This window comes from Budorcas taxicolor, chromosome 14, assembly GCF_023091745.1.
Source record: "Budorcas taxicolor isolate Tak-1 chromosome 14, Takin1.1, whole genome shotgun sequence".
NCBI lineage: Eukaryota > Metazoa > Chordata > Mammalia > Artiodactyla > Bovidae > Budorcas > Budorcas taxicolor.
The window spans coordinates 46,767,243-46,788,204 of NC_068923.1; the positions used below are offsets into that span (position 1 = coordinate 46,767,243).

The following is a 20,962-nucleotide window of genomic DNA, read 5'->3' on the forward strand; positions in this document are numbered from 1 at the left end:
AGTTTGAGTAGGATAGGTGTTAGCTCTTCTCTAAATGTTTGGTAGAATTCAGTTGTGAAGCCGTCTGGTCCTGGGCTTTTGTTTGCTGGAAGATTTCTTCCATTTCTTCCTGGTTCAGTTTTGGAAAGTTGTACTTTTCTAAGAATTTGTCCATTTCTTCCACGTTGTCCATTTTATTGGCGTATAGTTGCTGATAGTAGTCTCTTATAATCCTTTGTATTTCTGTGTTGTCTGTTGTGATCTCTCCATTTTCATTTCTAATTTTGTTGATTTGATTTTTCTCCCTTTGTTTGTTGATGAGTCTGGGTAATGGTTTGTCAATTTTATTTATCATCTCAAAGAACCAGCTTTTGGCTTTGTTGATTTTTGCTATGGTCTCTTTTGTTTCTTTTGCATTTATTTCTGCCCTAATTTTTTAAGATTTCTTTCCTTCTACTAACCCTGGGGTTCTTCATTTCTTCCTTTTCAAGTTGCTTTAGGTGTAGAGTTAGGTTAATTTGACTTTTTTCTTGTTTCCTGAGGTAAGCCTGTATTGCTATGAACCTTCCCCTTTGCACTGCTTATACAGTGTCCCATAGGTTTTGGGTTGTTGTGTTTTTGTTTTCATTCATTTCTATGCATATTTTGATTTCTGTTTTGATTTCTTCTGTCATTTGTTGGTTATTCAGCAGTGTGTTGTTCAGCCTCCATATGTTGGAATTTTTAATAGTTTTTCTCCTGTAATTGACATCTAATGTTATTGCATTGTGGTCAGAAAAGATGCTTGGAATGATTTCAATTTTTTTTAACTTACCAAGGCTAGATTTATGACCCAAGATGTGATCTATCCTGGAGAAGGTTCCAAGTGCACTTGAGAAAAAGATGAAATTCATTGTTTTGGGGTGAAATGTCCTGTAGATATCAATTTGGTCTAACTGGTCTATTGTATCATTTAAAGTTTGTGTTTCCATGTTAGTTTTCTGTTTAGTTGATTTATCCATAGGTGTGAGTCGGGTATTAAAGTCTCCCACTACACAGACCTGTTTTTAAGGAAACTGAGAACATAGGAACACAAACTAATTTAAGCACTCTGGCTTGAAATCTATGCTAGCTGGGAGAAATACACTATGTCACAATGAGAGGGACTAAATTTCTGCCTAAGTCATTGTAACTTAGAACAGAATTGGGGGAAAGAAAAATAACATTTATTGAGCTTTTGCCTTTTTTTAATATTCTGAGCCTAATACATCTTTTATTTTTTTTATGGAAAGACATTTTATACATAGCAGTGTGTATATGTCAATCCCAAACTCCCAATCTATAAGGCACTGTATGCAGTGTTTTATACACATTAGCTCAATTTAATCATCACCCTTGTCTAGAGAGGCATAGTCATTTTCATTTTACAATCTGGGAATCCATAAATTGTCTGATTCCAAAACTCGGGCCACTTTGTGCCTTCCAGGTAAATTTTTAACAAGAGGAAGAGAAGTTCAATTCTGTCTTTTCTTTCTTTTTTTTAATCTGACCTCTGGATAGTCACACAACTAGCCAACACCACTTCAAGGTATCAGACGCATAAAATGGGTAGCCCAGTTATTATTAAAATGGCTTCGTTTCTTATACGCTTTTTATATGGCATCTAACTATATTGAATAGATGTTCATTATAAACTACTTGACCCTCATCCGCTCTGTATTTCCTTGTGTCTTTTCGTACACAGGAATCCCTTTGAAGTGGAAAAAGGTGAGGAGGGAGGGCTATTGAATTAAGGGATAAAACCAAGTCTTCATAGCACTCTGCTAAGCCTTAATTTTCAAGTGTTTAGTGCAGAAGCTTAGACCTATTCATTAAATTTTAATTTGAAGTCTCCAAATCCTTCTTGTGGAAGCTCCAAGTAGTATTATGACTAAAACCTCAGAATTGTTTTGTAACTCTAAAACGATTTTTATGAGGCAGCCTCAATAGACTAATTTTACTTCTATTCAGGAGGTGGAAATGTTCAGTGTTAAATATATCTCATGCACATTAGTGATCTGGTTGCTATTTCAGCTAAGTGGAGAGACTTATAACCCTTTGAAGATAAGGTTCATGGCCTACCTTTCAGTATACACTTTTACAAACCTCTCTATATGGCTCATGCTGAAAATTTAATTTATGTCCTCAAGGGCAAACACAGCATAAACTAGATTACTGGCCCCAGCTCTTCACTCATATGCTGAATGCCAACTATGTTAAAAACTTCACGTTGCTTTTTTTTATAGTTTTCTAAACGCGTTTTGCCCCCATGAAATGCTTTCATGTGTGGCTCCCTGGAATTTTCCTCTGTTGCTTCATTTTGTTAATCACTCTGAGTTTGGTTTCTATCACATGGCTCAGATGGTAAAGAATCTGCCTGCAGTGCAGGAGACTTGGGTTCAATCCCTGAGTCAAAACAATCCCCTGGAAAAGGAAATGGCAACCCTCTCCAGTATTCTTGCCTGAAGAATCCCATGGACAGAGGAGCCTGGCAGGTTCCATGGGCTCGCAAAGAGTGGGACACAGCTGAGTGACTAATGGTGCCCCACTCCAGTACTCTTGCCTGGAAAATCCCATGGGCAGAGGAGCCTGGTAGGCTGCAGTCCATGGGGTCGAGCAGAGTTGGACACGACTGAGTGACTTCACTTTCACTTTTCACTTTAATGCATTGGAGAAGGAAATGGCAACCCACTCCAGTGTTCTTGCCTGGAGAATCCCAAGGACGGGGGAACCTGGTGGGCTGCCGTCTATGGGGTCATACAGAGTCGAACACGACTGAAGTGACTTAGCAGCAGAGTGACTAATACTTTCACTTTCACATAAGAGAACATTAGCAATGAACTCTTTGAGAAGTGCTTGAATTAATGGGCAAAGAATTAGACTTGGCACAATGGTGATTTCTTTCTATAGGTAGTGGCAAACCATGCCTTTAGAAGCTGAGAACTTTGAGAAATTTTTGAGCCTCTTCAAGGCAGTTATTGCTTGGTTATATTCTATAGAATCTTTGTATGTTGGTTTTTTGCTCTTTCTTTTTGGCTCTACTTTGAAGATTACCTTTTTTTAAAAAAATGATAAATTTTCATTTATTATCATTTATTTATGATATTAAATAAATTTATATTTTGTTTATTTATTTGGTTGCTTTGGATCTTAGTTTCAACATATGAGATCTCCATTGTGCCAGGCAGGATCTTTCTGTGGCCACAGACTCTGCAGTTGTGGTGCAAGGGTTTAGTAGTTGTGGCATGCAGGCTTTGTTGCTCTGAGGTTATAGGATCTTAGCTCCCTGACCAGGGATCAAACCCATGTCCCCTGCATTGGAAGGCAGATTCTTAACCACTGAACCACTAGAGAAGTCCCTGAAGATTATCTTTTTATTTACTATATCGTTGACTTTTAGAAGGGAAGAAAAAGTCCAGAATAATGAGACTGTTCAGGATCAAGATGACAGCCAACTCTTGTACTGACTTGCTTGGGTTTTCTTTCCTTGATATGGGTTTTACACCTGGCCTGTGCCCTGCTTTTCTTCCTCTCACCAAGGTTAGCTGCCTTCCTTCCAAGGGAACACCCTTGGTTTGACTCTCCATGGAGCGTAGAGAAAAAATCAGCACCATTAGCCTGATTCTTTTCACTGCTAATCCCCAAAAAAGATAGTGCCTTCCCCCCACTCCTCCAACAGACCCCACATCTGGTCTCCTAAGGATGGTTTGGTACAGTCAATGTGGATTCAGGAAGTGGAGTAAATAAAAGAAGGAGCAATGTGAAGTTCAGAAGTTTGGGTTAGAATATTGGCATCCACTCCCTTTCAGTTGTATGTTCTTTCAGAAGACGGTTTCTCCTGTGTCTTGGATGTTCTGTCTCTGGAAAGAAAATTGACCTGTGTCTTGGGAGGATAAAGTGCCATGATGTATGTAAAGTTCTAGGTGAGCTTTAAAGTAGTGTATGAGTGTTGGATGCTGGGCATTATTATTGTTCCAGGCCATCTTACCTGTTGTTTTCATTCCTATGAAGCCAATAGGGAACAAAATTGGGCCAGAATCCCAGACATTTGGCATCACTTCTCCATCATGTGAACTAAACAACCAGCAGGGACTAATTAAGACATCATGGACATATGTGTTCGCATTACTTCCATGTTTCTGAATTAATACAAGGCTGAGTGTGAGTTCCCATCACTCTCTCAGCTGGCATGACACCCCCAAGCATATTTATGTACACACTGTACACACACACGCACACACGCATGCACGCACACAATCATGTACACAAGCTCAACCTCATCTGAAGTTGGTTCAATGGAGAACACAGATCAGTGATGCTCAGTTCTTCTGCACATCAGTATCACCTGAGGAGCTTTTGCAAATGCTGATGTCCAGCCTCGCCCCAGACCAAGCAGATGAACACGTCTGCAGGGATGGTCAAGGCATGTGTGTTTTTTAACAGCATTACAAACCACAGACCTAGAATCTAAGAATGCCAAAGTTGGAAGTAGGCTTAGAAATCTTCTCATCGGATGGTATCCTTTTCCTAATAAGGAAATTTAGATCCAGAAAACTTAAGCCACCAACCCGATGTCAAAACCTGCGTCTCTTCACTTCATGTTCAAATCTTTTCTTCCCCAGAGCGTCCTGCCTCTGCAAAAATGTAAGACAGTAGATTTTCTGCTTGAAATTGTCAGTGGCATTTGCCTCCATGAATCCCTCACGACATCTAGGGTAGCAACTCTAAACCATGACCTCAGATTAGAATCACTTAAGCAGCTTTGGAAATGCCCATGTTCGAATCTCAACCCAGACACATTAAATCAGAATCCCTGAGGATGGGGCCCAGGTGGCAGTGTTTTGTTTTGTTTTTTCAAGCTCCTGGGTGATTCCTTTGACCAGCCAAGATTGAAAACCAGTCATGCTGGAGGAGGGTGGTCATTTTTTGTTCCTCTTCTAGGTATAGATATTGATTTCTTAAATAGGAGTTACATAAAAGAGAAGTTCCCTGGACATTCCATTTTGAAGTACATTTTATACATATATTCTCTGTCCTTTAAGAGGAAAAAAGCAACTTGTTTTCTTTTTATACAGCAAATGGCATGTCCTTTTGTTAAATCATTGAATTCAGCATCTTTGTAATTTAATTTGCCTTTCTACTGTTGTATCAATACAAAATCAAAGATCTGTTAAAATTCTGAAAAGACCTCAGCATCAGGCAAAGAAAATTAAAATGTAGCCTGTTGAGTGTAACCTGGTTTAGTGCCAGGATCTATGCTGTCATCCAAAAATTATCCCTCTGACCAGAGGTCCTTCTGACCCTTTGTGACCAGCTGCAGAGCAGGAATAAAAAGGCATTTGCCAGGAAGGTCTGGCTAGAATTGTTAGTGTGCCAGAAATGGACTGCCTGTTTCCAGAAACCCGCTGAGCCCTGGTGAAGATCACAGCATGGCTTGTAGCCATCCCCTTCCCACCTCCCCTAGCCCTGGCTCTCTGGGCTCCAGAGAAGTTGGCCAGAAATACGGAGCCTCCAGATGCCATCCTCTGGCGCAACTCTCGTCTCAACAGGGTGAGTCTCAACTAACCTCAGTATGGAAGGCTAGTCTCCTGCACGCTTCAGCCTACACTGAAGGATGAGGCTGAATGGCTGGGCATTTCCCTAGGTGCTTGGCTTCTTTGCATTTTTCAGAACACAAATCGCAGGGTTAAATGTTAAACCATCTTTAGTAATGCTCCAAACAACTCAGAAACAAACATTGAGGACATACGCTTTTCCCATCAACTGCATGTGATCCCAGCTTATTTAATTCATACTCTCTCATTTCCCACTGTGCCCACCCTGGTCAGGTTCCCCTCTTCCCTCTGTCTCTCTGTTTCTCCTTTTTCTTACTAAGTTTTATTGGAATATAGTTGCTTTACAATGTTGTGTTAGTTTCTGCTGTTCAGCAAAGTGAATCAACTATGTTGTTGTTCAGTTGCTGAGTCGTGTCCAGCCTTTTGTGACCCCATGGACTGCAGCACTCCAGGCTTCCCTGTCCTTCACCATCTCCCGGAGCTTGCTCAAACTCATGTCCACCGAGTCAGTGATGCCATCCAACCATCTCACCCTCTGTTCCCTTCTCCTCCTGCCTTCAATCCTTCCCAGCATCAGGGTCTTTTCAGATTCTCATTAGTTGTCTATTTCATGCATAATAGTGTTTGTGTGTCTCAAGCATAACATTCTCTCCTGCACGTTAGTTGTCACCTCTGCCTTCCCAAGTGTCGTTCCCTCAACCTATCAGCAGTCTCACACTCTGCCCCAAACAACTCCCCTTTTGTCTCGGTGTCCTCGTCAACCAGGATTGCATCCAAGCTGTTCGCTTACTATGTGACTGCAGGCACTTTACTTAACCTAACTCTGACTCAGTTTCTTCATCTGTGACATGGGCATGAAATAGTACTTGCCTCCAGGGGTTGCTGCAGAAGACTGTAGGAGTTAAATGTATCTGCAGGAGTCCCCAGCACGTAGCAAGCACTCAACAAATACTAGCTATTGATTGTTAGCTAAGGTCAGTTCACCATTTTGTTTTCCCTCGTTTGCAAGAACCATACTTCTTCCATCATTCCAACAGTGACTTTTATAAATGGTTATTCACATTAAAATCTAAAGGAGGAAACACTTTCTCTTTTTTCTGGTTTTCCCTCCCACCTCCAACCCCTGCCCCATCCTGTTTCACCCCATCTCAGAGAAAGCAGGAGATAAAAATCTTCAGCACAAATAACTCTATTTCATGTTTATGAGAAAATCTGAAAATAACTTGAGCTAGTAGCAATTTGAACGAGGATGTTTATATGGCCATATTCCTCAGTGTTGAGATGAAAATTCTTTTTTTAATTCAAGTATAACTGATATATACCATTGTATTAGTATCAGGTGTACAATTTAATGATTCAATATTTGTATATATTGTAAAGTTATCACCACAATTAGTCTAGTTACCATCCATCACCCCACGGTTAAAATTTGTTTTTCTTGTACTGAGAACTTGTTAAATGTACTCTCTTAGCAACTTTCAAATATGTACTAGGCTGTTATTAACTGTAGTTACCATGCTATACATTACACCCTCAGGGGGTTACTTTATAACTGTAAATTTGTATATTTTGACCACTTTTACCCATTTGCCTACATTCATCCTACATGAGTTTGAGCAAACTCAAGAAGATAGTGAAGAACAGGGAAGCCTGGTGTCCTGCAGTTCATGGAGTCACAAAGAGTCAGACACAACTTAGCAACTGAACAACGATAACCCCAGGTGAAAATTCTAAACAAATGTGCTCATGCAGGTAACTGCTTCCCATGATGTCGGCACTGGGTTAACAGATAACCAGGTTATTAGAAAATTACTATGTCATTGTTACATCTCAGAAAATATAATCTGACCTGCATTAGAGCCAAATCCATGTAATAGGAAGTATAATAACAGAGAACTAATGCATGTGCATATATGTGTATAAAATTAAGCTTTCATTGCAATATACCTTCGAAAAAGTTGTCACCAGTTTTTTTATTCTTACTCATGAAAATGGGTATAAGTGGTATAAATAAGATTATTTATACTCATCCCTGGTGGCTCAGATGGTAAAGAATCTGCTTGCAATTTGGGAGACCCAGGTTCAATCCCTGGGTCAGGATGATCCCCTGGAGAAGGGAATGGCAATCCACCCCAGTACTCTTGCCTGGAAAATCCCATGGACAGAGGCTACAGTCCATGGCATTGCAGAGTCAGATACGACCAAGTGTCTTACTAAATACTTAGTAAGACAACAGTTACTGAATAAGTTTACAGGGCATTCTTAATCAATCTGAGAAATACATACAATCCAAAATGTAGAAACTATAATGATCCTCAAGTGGTTACTTCAGGAAAGGGAAGTAACCAGAGTTCTATCATCATCTAATACTGTGCTAAACATTTTTTTTTTTTTTTGGTCACAACTCATGGCGCATGGCATCTTATTAATAGTTCTCCCACCAGGGTTTGAACTCACACCTCTTGCATTGGAAGTGCAAGATAGCCACTGAGCTGCCAGGGAAGTCACTGTCCTAAGCATTTTACACGGGACATTTTTTCATCTGAAAACTCTTCTAAAAATAGATATTATGCCCATTGTAAATATGAGGTTTAAATGGGATAGTTACTTGACCAAATTTGCACAGTTAGAAGGGTGACAAGTCTGTGTTCAAAACAAGATCTGTGTGATTTGAAGCTTGCAACCTTCCCACTAAACACTAATTACTATATTTAAGACAGCTTACAACCAGGGAACAGAGACTTGCCCAAGGACTGGGTAGGCACTGTTAAAGGTCAGTTATAATAGTTCTGCCTCAGATTCCTGTAGTGCATCTTTTCTTCAGAACTCCAAAAATGGTCAACAATTTATTCTCATGACAGATCCTTGAAGCCAGGAGGAATAGGTGTTATTTTACCAGATGTAGAATCTGGAAGAACAAAGAGATGCTGCAGTTTGCTCTAGGCCATAGAGTTAGCAGCAAAAGAAAATTAAAATTGAGGTCCTCAGATCCCTAACCCAATACTTATCCCTGTTAAAAATGACTACCTCTCATAAAGCTTCCATTAGGTAAATTTCTGTAAATAATAAAGTGTGTGTGTGCAAAAATAATAATAATAGCAACTACCTTTGCTGAGTTCTTCCTATGAGTTACCTCTACTGCTCATGAGCCTATAAAAATTTAGGTGGTGTAACTGACTTGCTGCCCATCCTATAGCAATGTGATAAATTTAATATATTCAAATTGGGCTTTTCTAGCTTGAAAGTCCAGATTTTTCCACTCAGCCACATCAATATGTGTATGAAATGCCATTCCCAGGTCCCAGGCAGAAGATAGGTGATATTCAGTGCTACAAAGTCCTACTCTAATAAATGAATTATGGTAGTACTTTAGGTTGGGCTTCCCAGGTAGCTCAGCTGGTAAAGAATCTGCTTGCAATGCAGGAGACCGTGGTTCAATTCCTGGGTTAGGAAGTTCCCCTGGAAAAGGAATAGGCTTCCCACTCCAGTATTCTTGGGCTTCCCTGGTGACTCAGATGATAAAGAATCTGCCTGCAATGTGGAAAACCTGGGTTCGATCCCTGAGTCAGGAAGATCCCCTGGAAGATCCCCTGGTATGTCAAACCACTCCAGTATTCTAGCCTGGAGACTCCCCATGGACAGAGCAGCCTGGTGGGCTACAGTCCATGGGATCGCAAAAAGTTGGATGAGGCTAAGCACAGCATAGCACTTTAGGTTATTGTGGAAATTAAATGAATAAATTTTTATATAAAACACCCTAGACCAGTACCTGGTATCAAGTAAGAGTTTAATAGGTGATGATAATGTGACATCTCCCCTTAGATTGGATTCCACCCAAACAGCTGCACACATGACTCTTTGAACCAAAAGAGCCAACCTTCTCTTCTTCCTCAGGTGTGACTTACCTTTAGTTATATATTGGCTTAGCAAAAAGTTAATTCACTTTTTTCCATAAGATTTTTGGTCAACCCAATATAATCCATCCAAAACACTTAGACACAGTTACTAAACAGAGTGATTAAATGCTGAGTTAAACTCAGGGAATGATTCATGCATGAGACTTGGTCCATCCCCTTCATCCCAAGTTTCAGCATAGTTGGAAAGGCTCACATGAAATAATAATAACTTTGGAATTATTGAAATAGTTTTATCAAGCACCTTGCACATGGTAGATGTGCGGAAGTATTTGTGGAATGAATGTATTATCAACACAGACTAAGACATCAGAGAGGGAGGAGGAGGAGGGTTGAATTGATGTTGTCCCAGAAAGCAGGAAAGGAATTTGCAGGAGTAAGTGGTTGGAGAAGATGGAGAAAACTGGATTTGGCCATTAACCAAGTTACCAAAAAAGTCCAAGAGCTTAGATAAAAGCGAGGCAGTGTGACATCTGTATTTCGGGAGGGGCACTTACTTCAGGTCCCATTAGCCTTACCTGATCTCAGGCTCTCATCTGATTCCAGCAACTCTTCTACAGTGGAAAACCATCTCATTTCCAGGAGCATGTAAATGACCTGCAGCAGGTTTCAGAGCTATTCCTTTAAAAATTCTCTTTCTCCACCTCCATCTATAAACTCTCCAAGTAAGATGACCATTTGAGTTGCTGCTATTTCCAGATTTTATTGCTCAGCCATAAAAATTGTCATGATATAGAACACTAAAATGACTGTGGCCCATGTGTGGTAATTACATTTCATTAAAATTCCTAGTATGCTTGCCACTAAGGAGATTTTCAAAGCCTTTAGCTAATTACTCTATCTAACAGGGTCTATGACTTGTTCAGAGAGTCCGTGGTACAGGAAATAATTGGCACTTTTGTCAATGACTCCTGTATTATACAAGAATGTATATATAGGTAGTGTTTGGGGGTATATGTATATGTGCATGTGTATATATGTGCATGCATGTATGTATGTATGTTTGATTTTATATGATATGTCATCTGTGCCAACGACCATGCTAGACCTTAGATGAGGTTAAATTCAACTCTTCAGGAAAGAAACACACTTTTTGTTCATTTCTGTCCCATTGGAAATCAACAAGGAATTTGGCTAATGGGAAAATGCAGGTTGTAATCCAAATAGGATAAGTCACTAAAAATTTTGCCTATATTTTTGTGTACTATGGGAATCTACTTGTCCCCTCAGCTCTTCCAGAGCAAAAAAGAAAAATTTTAATGCACTGTGGTTTTAAAACTAAGGAAGGTTTTCAGTACAGTTGTGTTTTACAAATTACTGTTTGCACTGAAGTTGATATAAACTGAAACACAGAAAGACGTAAAGCCATAATTTTTTCAAGAATAAAGAGAGCCACATTTTCCTGTCTGATAAAAAATAGAGCATTTTTTAAATTAAGTTTCTGCTTGGCTGTGAGTTGAATCCACTGATGTCTTCTTTTGCTACTACAAACATTAAGTAATCAACACTTGGTTTTTGAATGGATGAGGTAGCATTTCAGGTGGGTGGATGTGTCTTAAACCACTTGGATTTAAGACAGATATATGACGTAAATACTCAAGCACCACTGAGTCCCACACATTTTGGAGCTATGAAATATTATTTGTTTTAGACACTTTTCATGAGCAAGAATTTTATTTTTTTATTTTTGCACAAGGTCTTTGTTGCTGCATATGGGCTTTCTCCAGTTGAAGAGAGCGGGGGCTACTCCTCATTGTGGTGCACAGGCTTCTCATTATGGTAGCTTCTCTTGTTGTGGAGCACAGGCTCTAGGAACATGGGCTCAGTAATTGTGGTTGAAGGGCTTAGTTGCTCCTGGGCATGTGGAAACTTCCCACACCAGGGCTCAAAGCCACCTCCCCTGCATTGGCAGGGGGATTCTTATCCCCTAGACCACCAGAGAAGCCCTCCAAGAACTCTTCTGAGAATTTCCTGGCACCTCCTCAAGCTAACTGGCCTTATCTAGGAGTGCAGTACACAAACCCAAGCTTAGAAAGCACTGATCTCCATGTTAAAAAAAAAAAAAAAAAAAACTGCATAGCACCAGCTCCATGCAGTTTTCAGCTAAGAATGTGTGAAGATTGTCTGTCATTTATCAACTAACTGTTCTGGTTAGGGTTAGGGTAGGGGTTAGGGTTGGCTTCCCTGGTGACCCAGTGGTAAAGAATCCACCTGCCAATGCAGAAGAATTGCGTTCGACCCCTGGGTCGGGAAGATCCCCTGGAGAAGGAAATGGCTACCCAGTCCAGCATTCCTGCCTGGGAAATCCCATGGACAGAAGAGCCTGGCGGGCTACAGCCCATGGGGTCACAACGAGTCAGACACGACTTAGTGACTGAACAACAACAAAGGGTTGGGGTTAGGAGAGAGTGCGGAGAACTGGTTACTCATAAAGCACATAGTTCTGCCATTGAAGATGAGCTGGGAGTGTCCATCTGTTCTGCTGGAGCCATTTTCTAGCCAAGTCACACCAGTACACTTCTTCACACTCAAAAATACGCACATTCCTCTCAAAGGCCATCCGTCTGAGCTCCTTAGACCTAAAAGTATACCTTCTGCCCTCCTGTGGGATCCTACTGCAAAGAGGTCCAGTAACCAGTTGTGAATCTAAAGCAGTGGTCCTTAACCCAGCTTCACATTACAATCACCAGGGAAGCTTTGGAAAAATCCCAATGTCCAGCCAAGGTGAGAACCACTGATCAAATGTATTCATAACTCCCATGTGCCTTATCAATTTGAATTCATATTTGCATTTTTTTTGTTTGATTTGAGTTAAATCATCTCTAATTTGGTTAGTCCTTAGATTATTCTTGACTTCTTGCCTTTTCTTGGTTTTGTAAATAGGTAGTTACTTGCCTTGTCTCTTGAGCTCCTGCTTCTCTGGACAGAGAATTACATTCAAAGCATTCTGGCCAAACCACTAAAGAAGGTTGCTACCTGGTGTGTCTTGAAATAGTTTAATTCAACAGCACAGAGTGTATAGGGGCTAAAGTGAACTTATAGAACACCATTCTAGATGGCAGGGATTTGGGAGCTCTATGATAGGGCTTCCCAGGTGGCACTAGTGATAAAGAACTCGCCTGCCAGTGCAGGAGACAAAAACTCAGGTTCCACCCCTGGGTTGGGAAGGTCCCCTGGAAGAGGACATGGCAACTCACTCCGCTGTGCTTGCCTGAAGAGTCCCATGAACAGAGGAGCTTGGCGGGCTACAAACAGTCAAACACGACTGAAGGATTTAGCACGCACAGGTAGAAGCTCAAAGGCTGCTGTGACCATCCAACAGCTACTGGAGGCATGTTGCACCCTGTCGCTCAGTTGTGTCCGACTCTTTGCGACCCTCTGGGCTGTAGCCCGCCAGGCTCCACTGTCCATGGGATTTTACAGGTGAGAACACTGGAGTGGGTTGCCATTCCCTTCTCCAGGGGGATCTTCCTGACCGAGGGATCGAACCTGCATCTCTTCTGTCTCCTGCATTGGCTGGCGGATTCTTCATCGCTAGTGCCACCTGGGGAAGCATGTGACTCCGTTAAGAGAAAACAAACTGTGGCTCAGCATGATGGTCCACTGTGAAGGGTTGCACACCATTCTGTACACTAACGTCAGGGCCAAACTTTACCTTGCACCAAAATAGTCCTCCAAGATACAGGTATAACAAGGGGATACATGAGATCATTTCACAGAAGGCCTGAAAAAACATCTTTTATCTAATCATTTTTCATTTATTTTCATGTATATTTGAAAATATAAAACTGGCACAACAAACACATAATTTTACAAGAATTATGGCTTTGGCCACAGTTTAGAAATATACCCATTTAAAAAAAAGTGGGGGGCTTCCTTGGTGGCTCAGATGGTAAAGAACCTGCCTTCAGTACAGGAGTGCATGCTCAGTCGCTTCAGCCATGTCTGACTCTTTAGACCCGGGTTGAATCCCTGGGCTGGGAAGATTTCCCTAGAGAAGGGAATGGCTACCCACTCCAGTATTCTTGTTTAGAGAATTCCAGGGACAGAGCAGCCTGGTGGGCTACGGTCCATAGGATAGCAAAGAGTCAGATGTGACTGAGCAACTAACTCTTCACTTAAAGAAAAAAAGTATCAATAAAAAATTGTACACAGGTGATACTCATGTATGGATGTGGGGGAAAAAAACACAAAAGTTTGATAAGTCTATATTGTACCATGTTGTAACAACCATGATCAACTTACAATGAATGTCATTATTCTTCCCATTTGCCAGATTAATGTTTTAGGGAGAGAAAAGGGAAAACAGGAAGATTATCAGATCTTTAAGTCAGTTATAGAGGATCCCATGATAACCCCCGGGCAAAGAGCTATTATTTCAGCCAGGTTTGAAACCCATAAAATGGGGGAGGGGCACTGAGATGTTATGCTGTGTCATATTCATCCAGAGTTAAGCCAAAACTTCTGTAGCTATATATATATATATATATATATATATATATATATATGTATATATATATATATATAGCCTCTCTGTGCAGCATGCAGAATCTTAGTTCCCCCACTGGAGATCAAACCCACGTCCCCTGCATTGGAAGCATGGAGTCTTAACCCCTAGACCGCCGGGGAGGTCCCACCTCTGTAGCTATCTTAATAGAAAGCTCAAACGAGAAAACCTAGTGCCAAGGGAACCCTCTTACACTGTTGGTGGGAATATAAACTGGTACAGCCACTATGGAGAACAGTGTGGAGAGTCCTGAAGAAACTGGAAATAGAACTGCCTTATGACCCAGCAGCCCCACTGCTGGGCATACACACCGAGGAAACCAGAACTGCAAGAGACACGTGTACCCCAGTGTTCATCGCAGCACTGTCTACAATAGCCAGGACATGGAAGCAGCCTAGATGTCCATCAGCAAACGAATGGATAAGGAAGTTGTGGTACATATCACTCAGCTATAAAAAAGGATGCATTTGAGTGAATTCTAATGAGGTGGATGAAGCTGGGAGCCTATTATTCAGAGTGAAGTAAGTCAGAAAGAGATACACCAATAGAGTATATTAACACATATATATGGAATTTAGAAAGACGGTAACAATGACCCTGTATGCAAAGCAGCAAAAGAGACACAGATGTAAAGAACAGACTTTGGGGCTGTGTGGGAGAGGCAAGGGTGGGATGATTTGAGAGAACAGCGTTCAAGCATATATTACCATATGTAAAATAGATGACCAGTGCAAGTTCAATGCATGAAGCAGGGCATTCAAAACCGGTGCCCTGAGACAACCCAGAGGACAGGGTGGGGAGGGAGGAGGGAAAGGAGTTCAGGATGGGGGACACATGTGCACCCATGGCCGATTCATGTCAATGTATGGCCCAAACCACCACAATATTGTAAAGTAATTAGCCTCCAATTCAAATAAATTAATTTTTTAAAAACCCAGTGGCAGCTCCCCATGCGTGTCTCTTGAGGAGGTGAACCCTGCCTCTCTAGGGAGCAGCTTGTCCAGCTGAGTGGGCACTGTTTGTAGAAGGATAAGAGAAGTCACAGAGGAAGCCCGGTTCATTTGCTCATTTGTGTGTGTGTGCGCATGTTAGTCGCTCAGTCGTGTCCCACTCTTTGCCACCTCATGGACTGTAGCCTGCCAGGCTCCTCTGTCCATGGGATTTCCCAGGCAAAAATACTGGAGTGGGTTGCCATTCCCTTCTCCAGGGGATCTTCCTACGCAGGGATCGAACCCAAGTCTCCTCCATTGCAGGCAGATTCTTTACCGCCTGAGCTACCAGAGAAGCAAATGTTCTTGTCTGGCGTGTATGAAATTTGGCTCGCCCCCACGATGGACTCAGGTTAAATTCATTTCTGTCTTCCTCATATGCCACTCTTACTGGCCTCGAATTAGAAACTCAAGGGCAGAGAACAAAGCAGCCAAGTTTGTTTTCTCCAGAAAAAAGACGGGTCTGGTGAAAACAGCCCTGACAGCTGTGCTCTGTGGCTTGGTGAGTTAAGTAAGGGCTTTTCCATGTTTCATTCAAGACTCTGTTTAGTCTGGATGCTGAGGATTTATGTATCAATTCTTGGCTCTGGTGTCATTGAGGTAGTTCTGATTTCCTGTGATTTCGTGGTCATCTGTATTCGCCTGCAGTGAAGGAAATAACTAAGAGAACAGGAGTCAACTTATTCCAGGGTCACCTGAAAGCTGGCCTTTTTTCATGCGCTCTTTTTAACGGTGTTGCCAGGGTTCTAAAAACAAAAGCAGCAGTCCTTAATCAGAAACACCTGATGTGGTGTGTAACTGGCTCTCACGTTGGCTCTTGCAGAAGTGGCAGTGCGTCGAGGACACGTCTGGCAAGCTTCGAATTCACAAGTGCAAGGGCTCTGGTGACCTGCTCGCCGTCCGACAGAGCACGCGGCCCCTCTTTCGTGGCTTCCAGGACAAGGACAAAGAGTGCAGTTGTGGCGAGTCCGGGTATCGGGCCAGCAGGAGCCAGAGAAAGAACCAGAGGCAGTTCCTGCGGAACCAGGGGACCCCAAGTAAGCCATTGCCTGTGACCCTCTCGGTGGCAGGCTGAGGCTTTCAGGCTTGGCTGTTAGGAAGGCAAACAAGCCTTGATCCATCTACATGTTAAATATCATCAATGCGTAGGTTTGGGGCTAAAAGCAAATAATGGTTCTGTTTAAAATATGAAGGCTGAAGTCATTTGAAATTTTGCTTTGTGAATATTAAGCTTAGAATGAAAATATATTCTGTAAAAGCAGCAGACACAAAACATATGCACACTTTTTTAAAAAAGAAAATGAAAATCCAGAGTTTCAGTTAGAAGATGAGTAACAGTATAAGTCGCTAAAAAATAAATTATTTATGTATATGTGCACGTCCCTGATAACTCAGTTGGTAAAAATCCACCTGCAATGCAGGAGAGCCCAGTTCGATTCCTGGGTCGGGAAAATCCTCTGGAGAAGGGACAGGCCACCCACTCCAGTATTCTTGAGCTTCCCTTGTGGCTCAGCTGGTAAAGAATCTGCCTGCAATGTGGGAGACCTGGGTTCGATCCCTAGGTTGGGAAGACCCCCTGGAGAAGGGAAGCGTTACCTACTCCAGTATTCTGGCCTGGAGAATTCCATGGACTGTGTAGTCCATAGGGTCGCAAAGAGTCGGACATAACTGAGCAACTTTCACTATAAAACATTAAGTTTAACGTGGTACAATGGGAGGCATAGCTATTTTAATCATTTGTTTTCCTGAGTGATGAGGATCCAGATACTCATTGCATTCTTTTGTTTTACCTCTACAGCAGATCAGAACAACTGAATAGTAAGAAAGAAAACATAGATTCTATACTACTAGGAGTTTCTCAGACTTTATGCATCCTTTTCTGGGAATGATAATGTTATCTGGCTTTCTTTGTATACTGGGAGAAAAAATTCATTAGAGTCATTATTAAAAACCGTCTCAGGGCTTATGCATTTAACTAGTAAGAGAAGCATGCATGCTTTTTAAAAAAAGGCTTGTCTGTTTTAGGACAATATATTTTTCTAATTCGTCTCATTGATTTGTAGGGTCTAACTAGTCGAATTCAATATGAAAAGCACTGCCTAGCATTTTTATAAAAACTCGTATCAGGCAGCTATCAGATTCCTATGAAGCGGCACCTTCTATAAAAGAATGAGAGTCTAGTGCCATCTAGTGGCTACGTACGAAAAGTGACATTTCCGTGATAATGCCTTTATGTACTGATTTTGAAAAGCAAAATACATTCAATTCTGAACCAAGAAATCAAATCATAGACTAGAACAACGGGAGCCCTTAGAACAGACTTCTTAAACCTGGACTCCACAGGTGAACTTTATAGGATCATCAGTTCAGTTCAGTATCTCAGTCGTGTCCGACTCTTTGCTACCCCATGAATCGCAGCACTCCAGGCCTTCCTGTCCATCACCAACTTCCGGAGTTTACCCAAATTCATGTCCATTGAGTTGGTGATGCCATCCAACCATCTCATCCTCTGTCGTCCCCTTTTCCTCCTGCCCCCAATCCCTCCCAGCATCAGGGTCTTTTCCAGTGAGTCAACTCTTCACATGAGGTGGCCAAAGTATTGGAGTTTCAGCTTCAGCATCAGTCCTTCCAATGAACACCCAGGACTGATCGCCTTTCGGACGGACTGGTTGGACTTCCTTGCAGCCCAAGGGACTCTCAAGAGTCTTCTCCAACACCACAGTTCAAAAGCATCAATTCTTCGGCACTCAGCTTTCTTCACAGTCCAACTCTCACATCCATACATGACCACTGAGCCCTCTAAAATTTTATCCAAAATTTTAAGCATATTCTTTGTGTATATATGCATGCTTCTGGATGCAAAACTTTAAAGGAATCGATAATCCAAAAAGCTGAAAATCATTGACTTGGGAGATTTTCTTTCCTCCTGAAAAAAATGCCAGGTTTAATCATTCACACCAAGATTTCTAATGGGAAAATGACAAAGGAGAGGACCCAGACCCTCACCCTTAACAGAAACCATCCCCAGTGTCCAGCTTGAAGGTGGAGGCAGCCTCTTCTCTCCCAAGAACTTCAGTGTTACTCCCCAGGCACTGACCATAAAGCACACTGATTTTTCCATGTTGAGCACAAGCTGGAGAAGTCTAGGGCCATTTTTTTGAGCTGTGTGGAGAACATGGGTTGGATGCTCCTCTTTTCCATCACAGTGGAATTTGTGAGCACTCTCAGTGAGCCATCTCAGAGAGGCATTTCTTCTCAAAACAGCTTCCTGCAGAGAGCAAGACGGTTCTGATTCTGCAGCCTGTGTGGACCCTTTCTTCCTACTTTAGCAGCAAGGTCGATGCATCAGAGCACTGACTGCGCCCCCACAGAGCCTGAGTGCATCTGATCAGCAGGAGCCCATGTTTGCGTGTTTGCACGTTAAAGCTCTTACCTAGCCCGCAATGAGTTTTGACAGTGGTCTATGTTGACCAGAAAGCATGCTGGCCTCCCCCCAGCATTATTCTCCATCTGCCAGGTATTTAGTCCATTGGTTGATGGGAGCATTTGCAAAGTTCAGTTTTTCTTAGAGCAATCTTTTATTATTTGTGCAAATAGAAGGTGTCTGGAATGTTTGAAAGTGAAAGTGTTAGTCAATCAGTCGCGTCCAGTTCTTTGCGACCCAATGGACTGTAGCCCACCAGGCTCCTCTGTCCATGGAATTTCCCAGGCAAGAATAATGGAATGGGTTGCCATTTCCTTCTCTAGGGGATCTTTCCAGTGCAGGGATCGAACCCAGGTCTCCCACATTGCAGGCAGATTCTTCATTATCTGAGCCATTTATTTACCTTTTTGAAAAGGCAGCCCAGTCAAAAAGGGGCGAGTTTGTCATCTTTAGAGTCTGACAGTTTATAGTCCAAGCTCCCACAACTGTTGGCTGCATCATCTTGCAAAAGATACATAGCATTCAAACTTCAGATTTCTCATCATAATATAGAGATGACAGCACCAAATTCATGAGCCTGTTTTGACAATCTGACCGTGTGTTTTTTTAATGTGAGGATTTATTATCATAATACCTGTCTTTCATGATTGTACATTAGAAATATATATGTGGGGAATGATGGCACCAGTGTTAAAAACCTGCCTGCCATCGCAGGAGACATGGGTTCGATCCCTGGGTCAGGAAGATCCCCTGGAGAAGGAAATGGCAACCTACTCCAGTATTCTTGCCTGGAAAATCCCATGGACAGAGGAACCTGGTGGCTATAGTCCACGGGGTCACACATAGTTGAACACGACTAAATCGACTTAGCACGCACGCATGAAGGAAATAATACATAGCAAAGGCTTGTTAAATTATAGTCATTACTATTATTTATAGTTTTATCCAAACTGCTTTGTAGTTCACATTGAAAACAATGTGTTGGGTTGACCAAAAGTTCATTTTCCATACCATCTTACAGAAAAATCGGAACAAATTTTTAGCCAGCTCAACAGAAGTTCCCCTGGAGAAGGAAATGGCAACCCACTCCAATATTCTTGCCTGGAGAATTCCATGGACAGAGGAGCCTGGTGAGCTATAGTCCATGGGGTCGTAAAGAGTCAGACACAACTGAGTGACTAACGCAGTAGAAGTTCACAGCCTACCATAAGCAGAAAGAGTCTTAGAGGTCACCTTGACCTACTACCTCCCTTGAGGGGTGAAGGGCCTACGGTCCAGAAAAGCACACCATTCTGCGCTGTTCAAGCCTGGACCAGAGCCTGCCTCTTCCCACGTGAACTCCCTTGGGCCAGCTAGCAAGGCCGTGTGTGCTGCTCACCCCCCTCAAAATGCTCCCCAAGCCTGGCAATCATTTTCATCCCTCCTAAACTATACCCGGATGTCCCTGTTAACTTGTCTTCCCTTATTTCCAGAGTACAAGCCCAGATTTGTCCATACCCGGCAGACGCGTTCCTTGTCAGTCGAATTTGAAGGCGAAATATATGACATCAATCTGGAAGAAGAAGAATTGCAGGTCTTGCGGCCAAGAAACATTGCCAAGCGTCATGATGAAGGCCGCCAGGGGCCTGGAGGCCTCCAGGCAACTGGCGGTAGTGATGGGGATACAATGCTGGCGGACAGTGGCAATGTCGTGGGCTTGCCCACCACCGTCCGTGTGACGCACAAGTAAGAAGGCTCTGTGGCTCGGGGGTTGAGTTCAAAGCCATCCCTCCATATCATCACGATTTTTCCCCATTGCAAAAAGTAATATTGCTCAGCAGGGCAGTGTCCAAGTGCTGGCCCATGTGATAACTGAGGGTTAAGAATCAAGAGGGGGGCTTCCCAGGAAACTCAGTGGTAAAGAATTCACCTACAATGCAGAAGATGAAGGAGACGCGAGTTCAATCCTTGGGTTGGGAAGATCCCCTGGGAGAGGAAATGGCAACCCACTCTAATAGTCTTGCCTGGAGAATCCCATGGACAGAGGAGCCTAGTGGGCTATAGTCCCTAGGGTCACAAAGAGTCAGACACGACTGAGTGAGAAGCAACAGGAGTCCAGACTGTCATAGATATGGACACTTTTTGTTTTGGGTCAGTATCACATGAAGGCTGATCAGCTGGGCCCTGAGGTAGAGTGATGCTGTCGCGTCTTGACTTAGCAGGCATGGATTTCTCCTCTGAAACAGTTACCTTTGTGGAGTCTAGAAAACACGTATGAATCATTACCAGGACTGCAGAGGTGCCCCGTGCTGCCTGGTCACTGTGGCTCAGAGCGGTTTACCCTCAGGACTTCAGAGATGACATACAGCCCAAGGGAGGGCTCTGGGTCCTAGAGAAGCTTCCAGAAAGATGGTGTAGATTGGGGATGGATGTGAGATCAGAAACACCTGACCTGTCCAGATCCCAGAGAATCACAGAGATGGGGTGGGGTGGGGGAGATGACTCCTCCTTGGCTTTGACCGACTGCCCTGTCCTTCAGTTCTTTCCAAAATCTGTGTGCTCTCTTGATAGAGAAGTCTTTTCTTTGCAAATGCATT

At 42.5% G+C, this 20,962-nt stretch overlaps 1 protein-coding gene across 2 annotated transcripts in view; it reads left to right on the forward strand.

Annotated features, from left to right (window-relative positions):
* The window catches only part of SULF1 (sulfatase 1), a 92,961-nt gene that overhangs the window by 49,718 nt on the left and 22,281 nt on the right, over window positions 1-20,962 (forward strand). For both annotated transcript variants that reach the window (XM_052651433.1, XM_052651432.1), the window contains exons 11-12: window positions 15,786-15,999; window positions 19,859-20,111. In XM_052651433.1, the coding sequence (XP_052507393.1) occupies window positions 15,786-15,999; window positions 19,859-20,111 (467 nt within the window). The remainder of the gene's footprint in view (window positions 1-15,785; window positions 16,000-19,858; window positions 20,112-20,962) is intronic.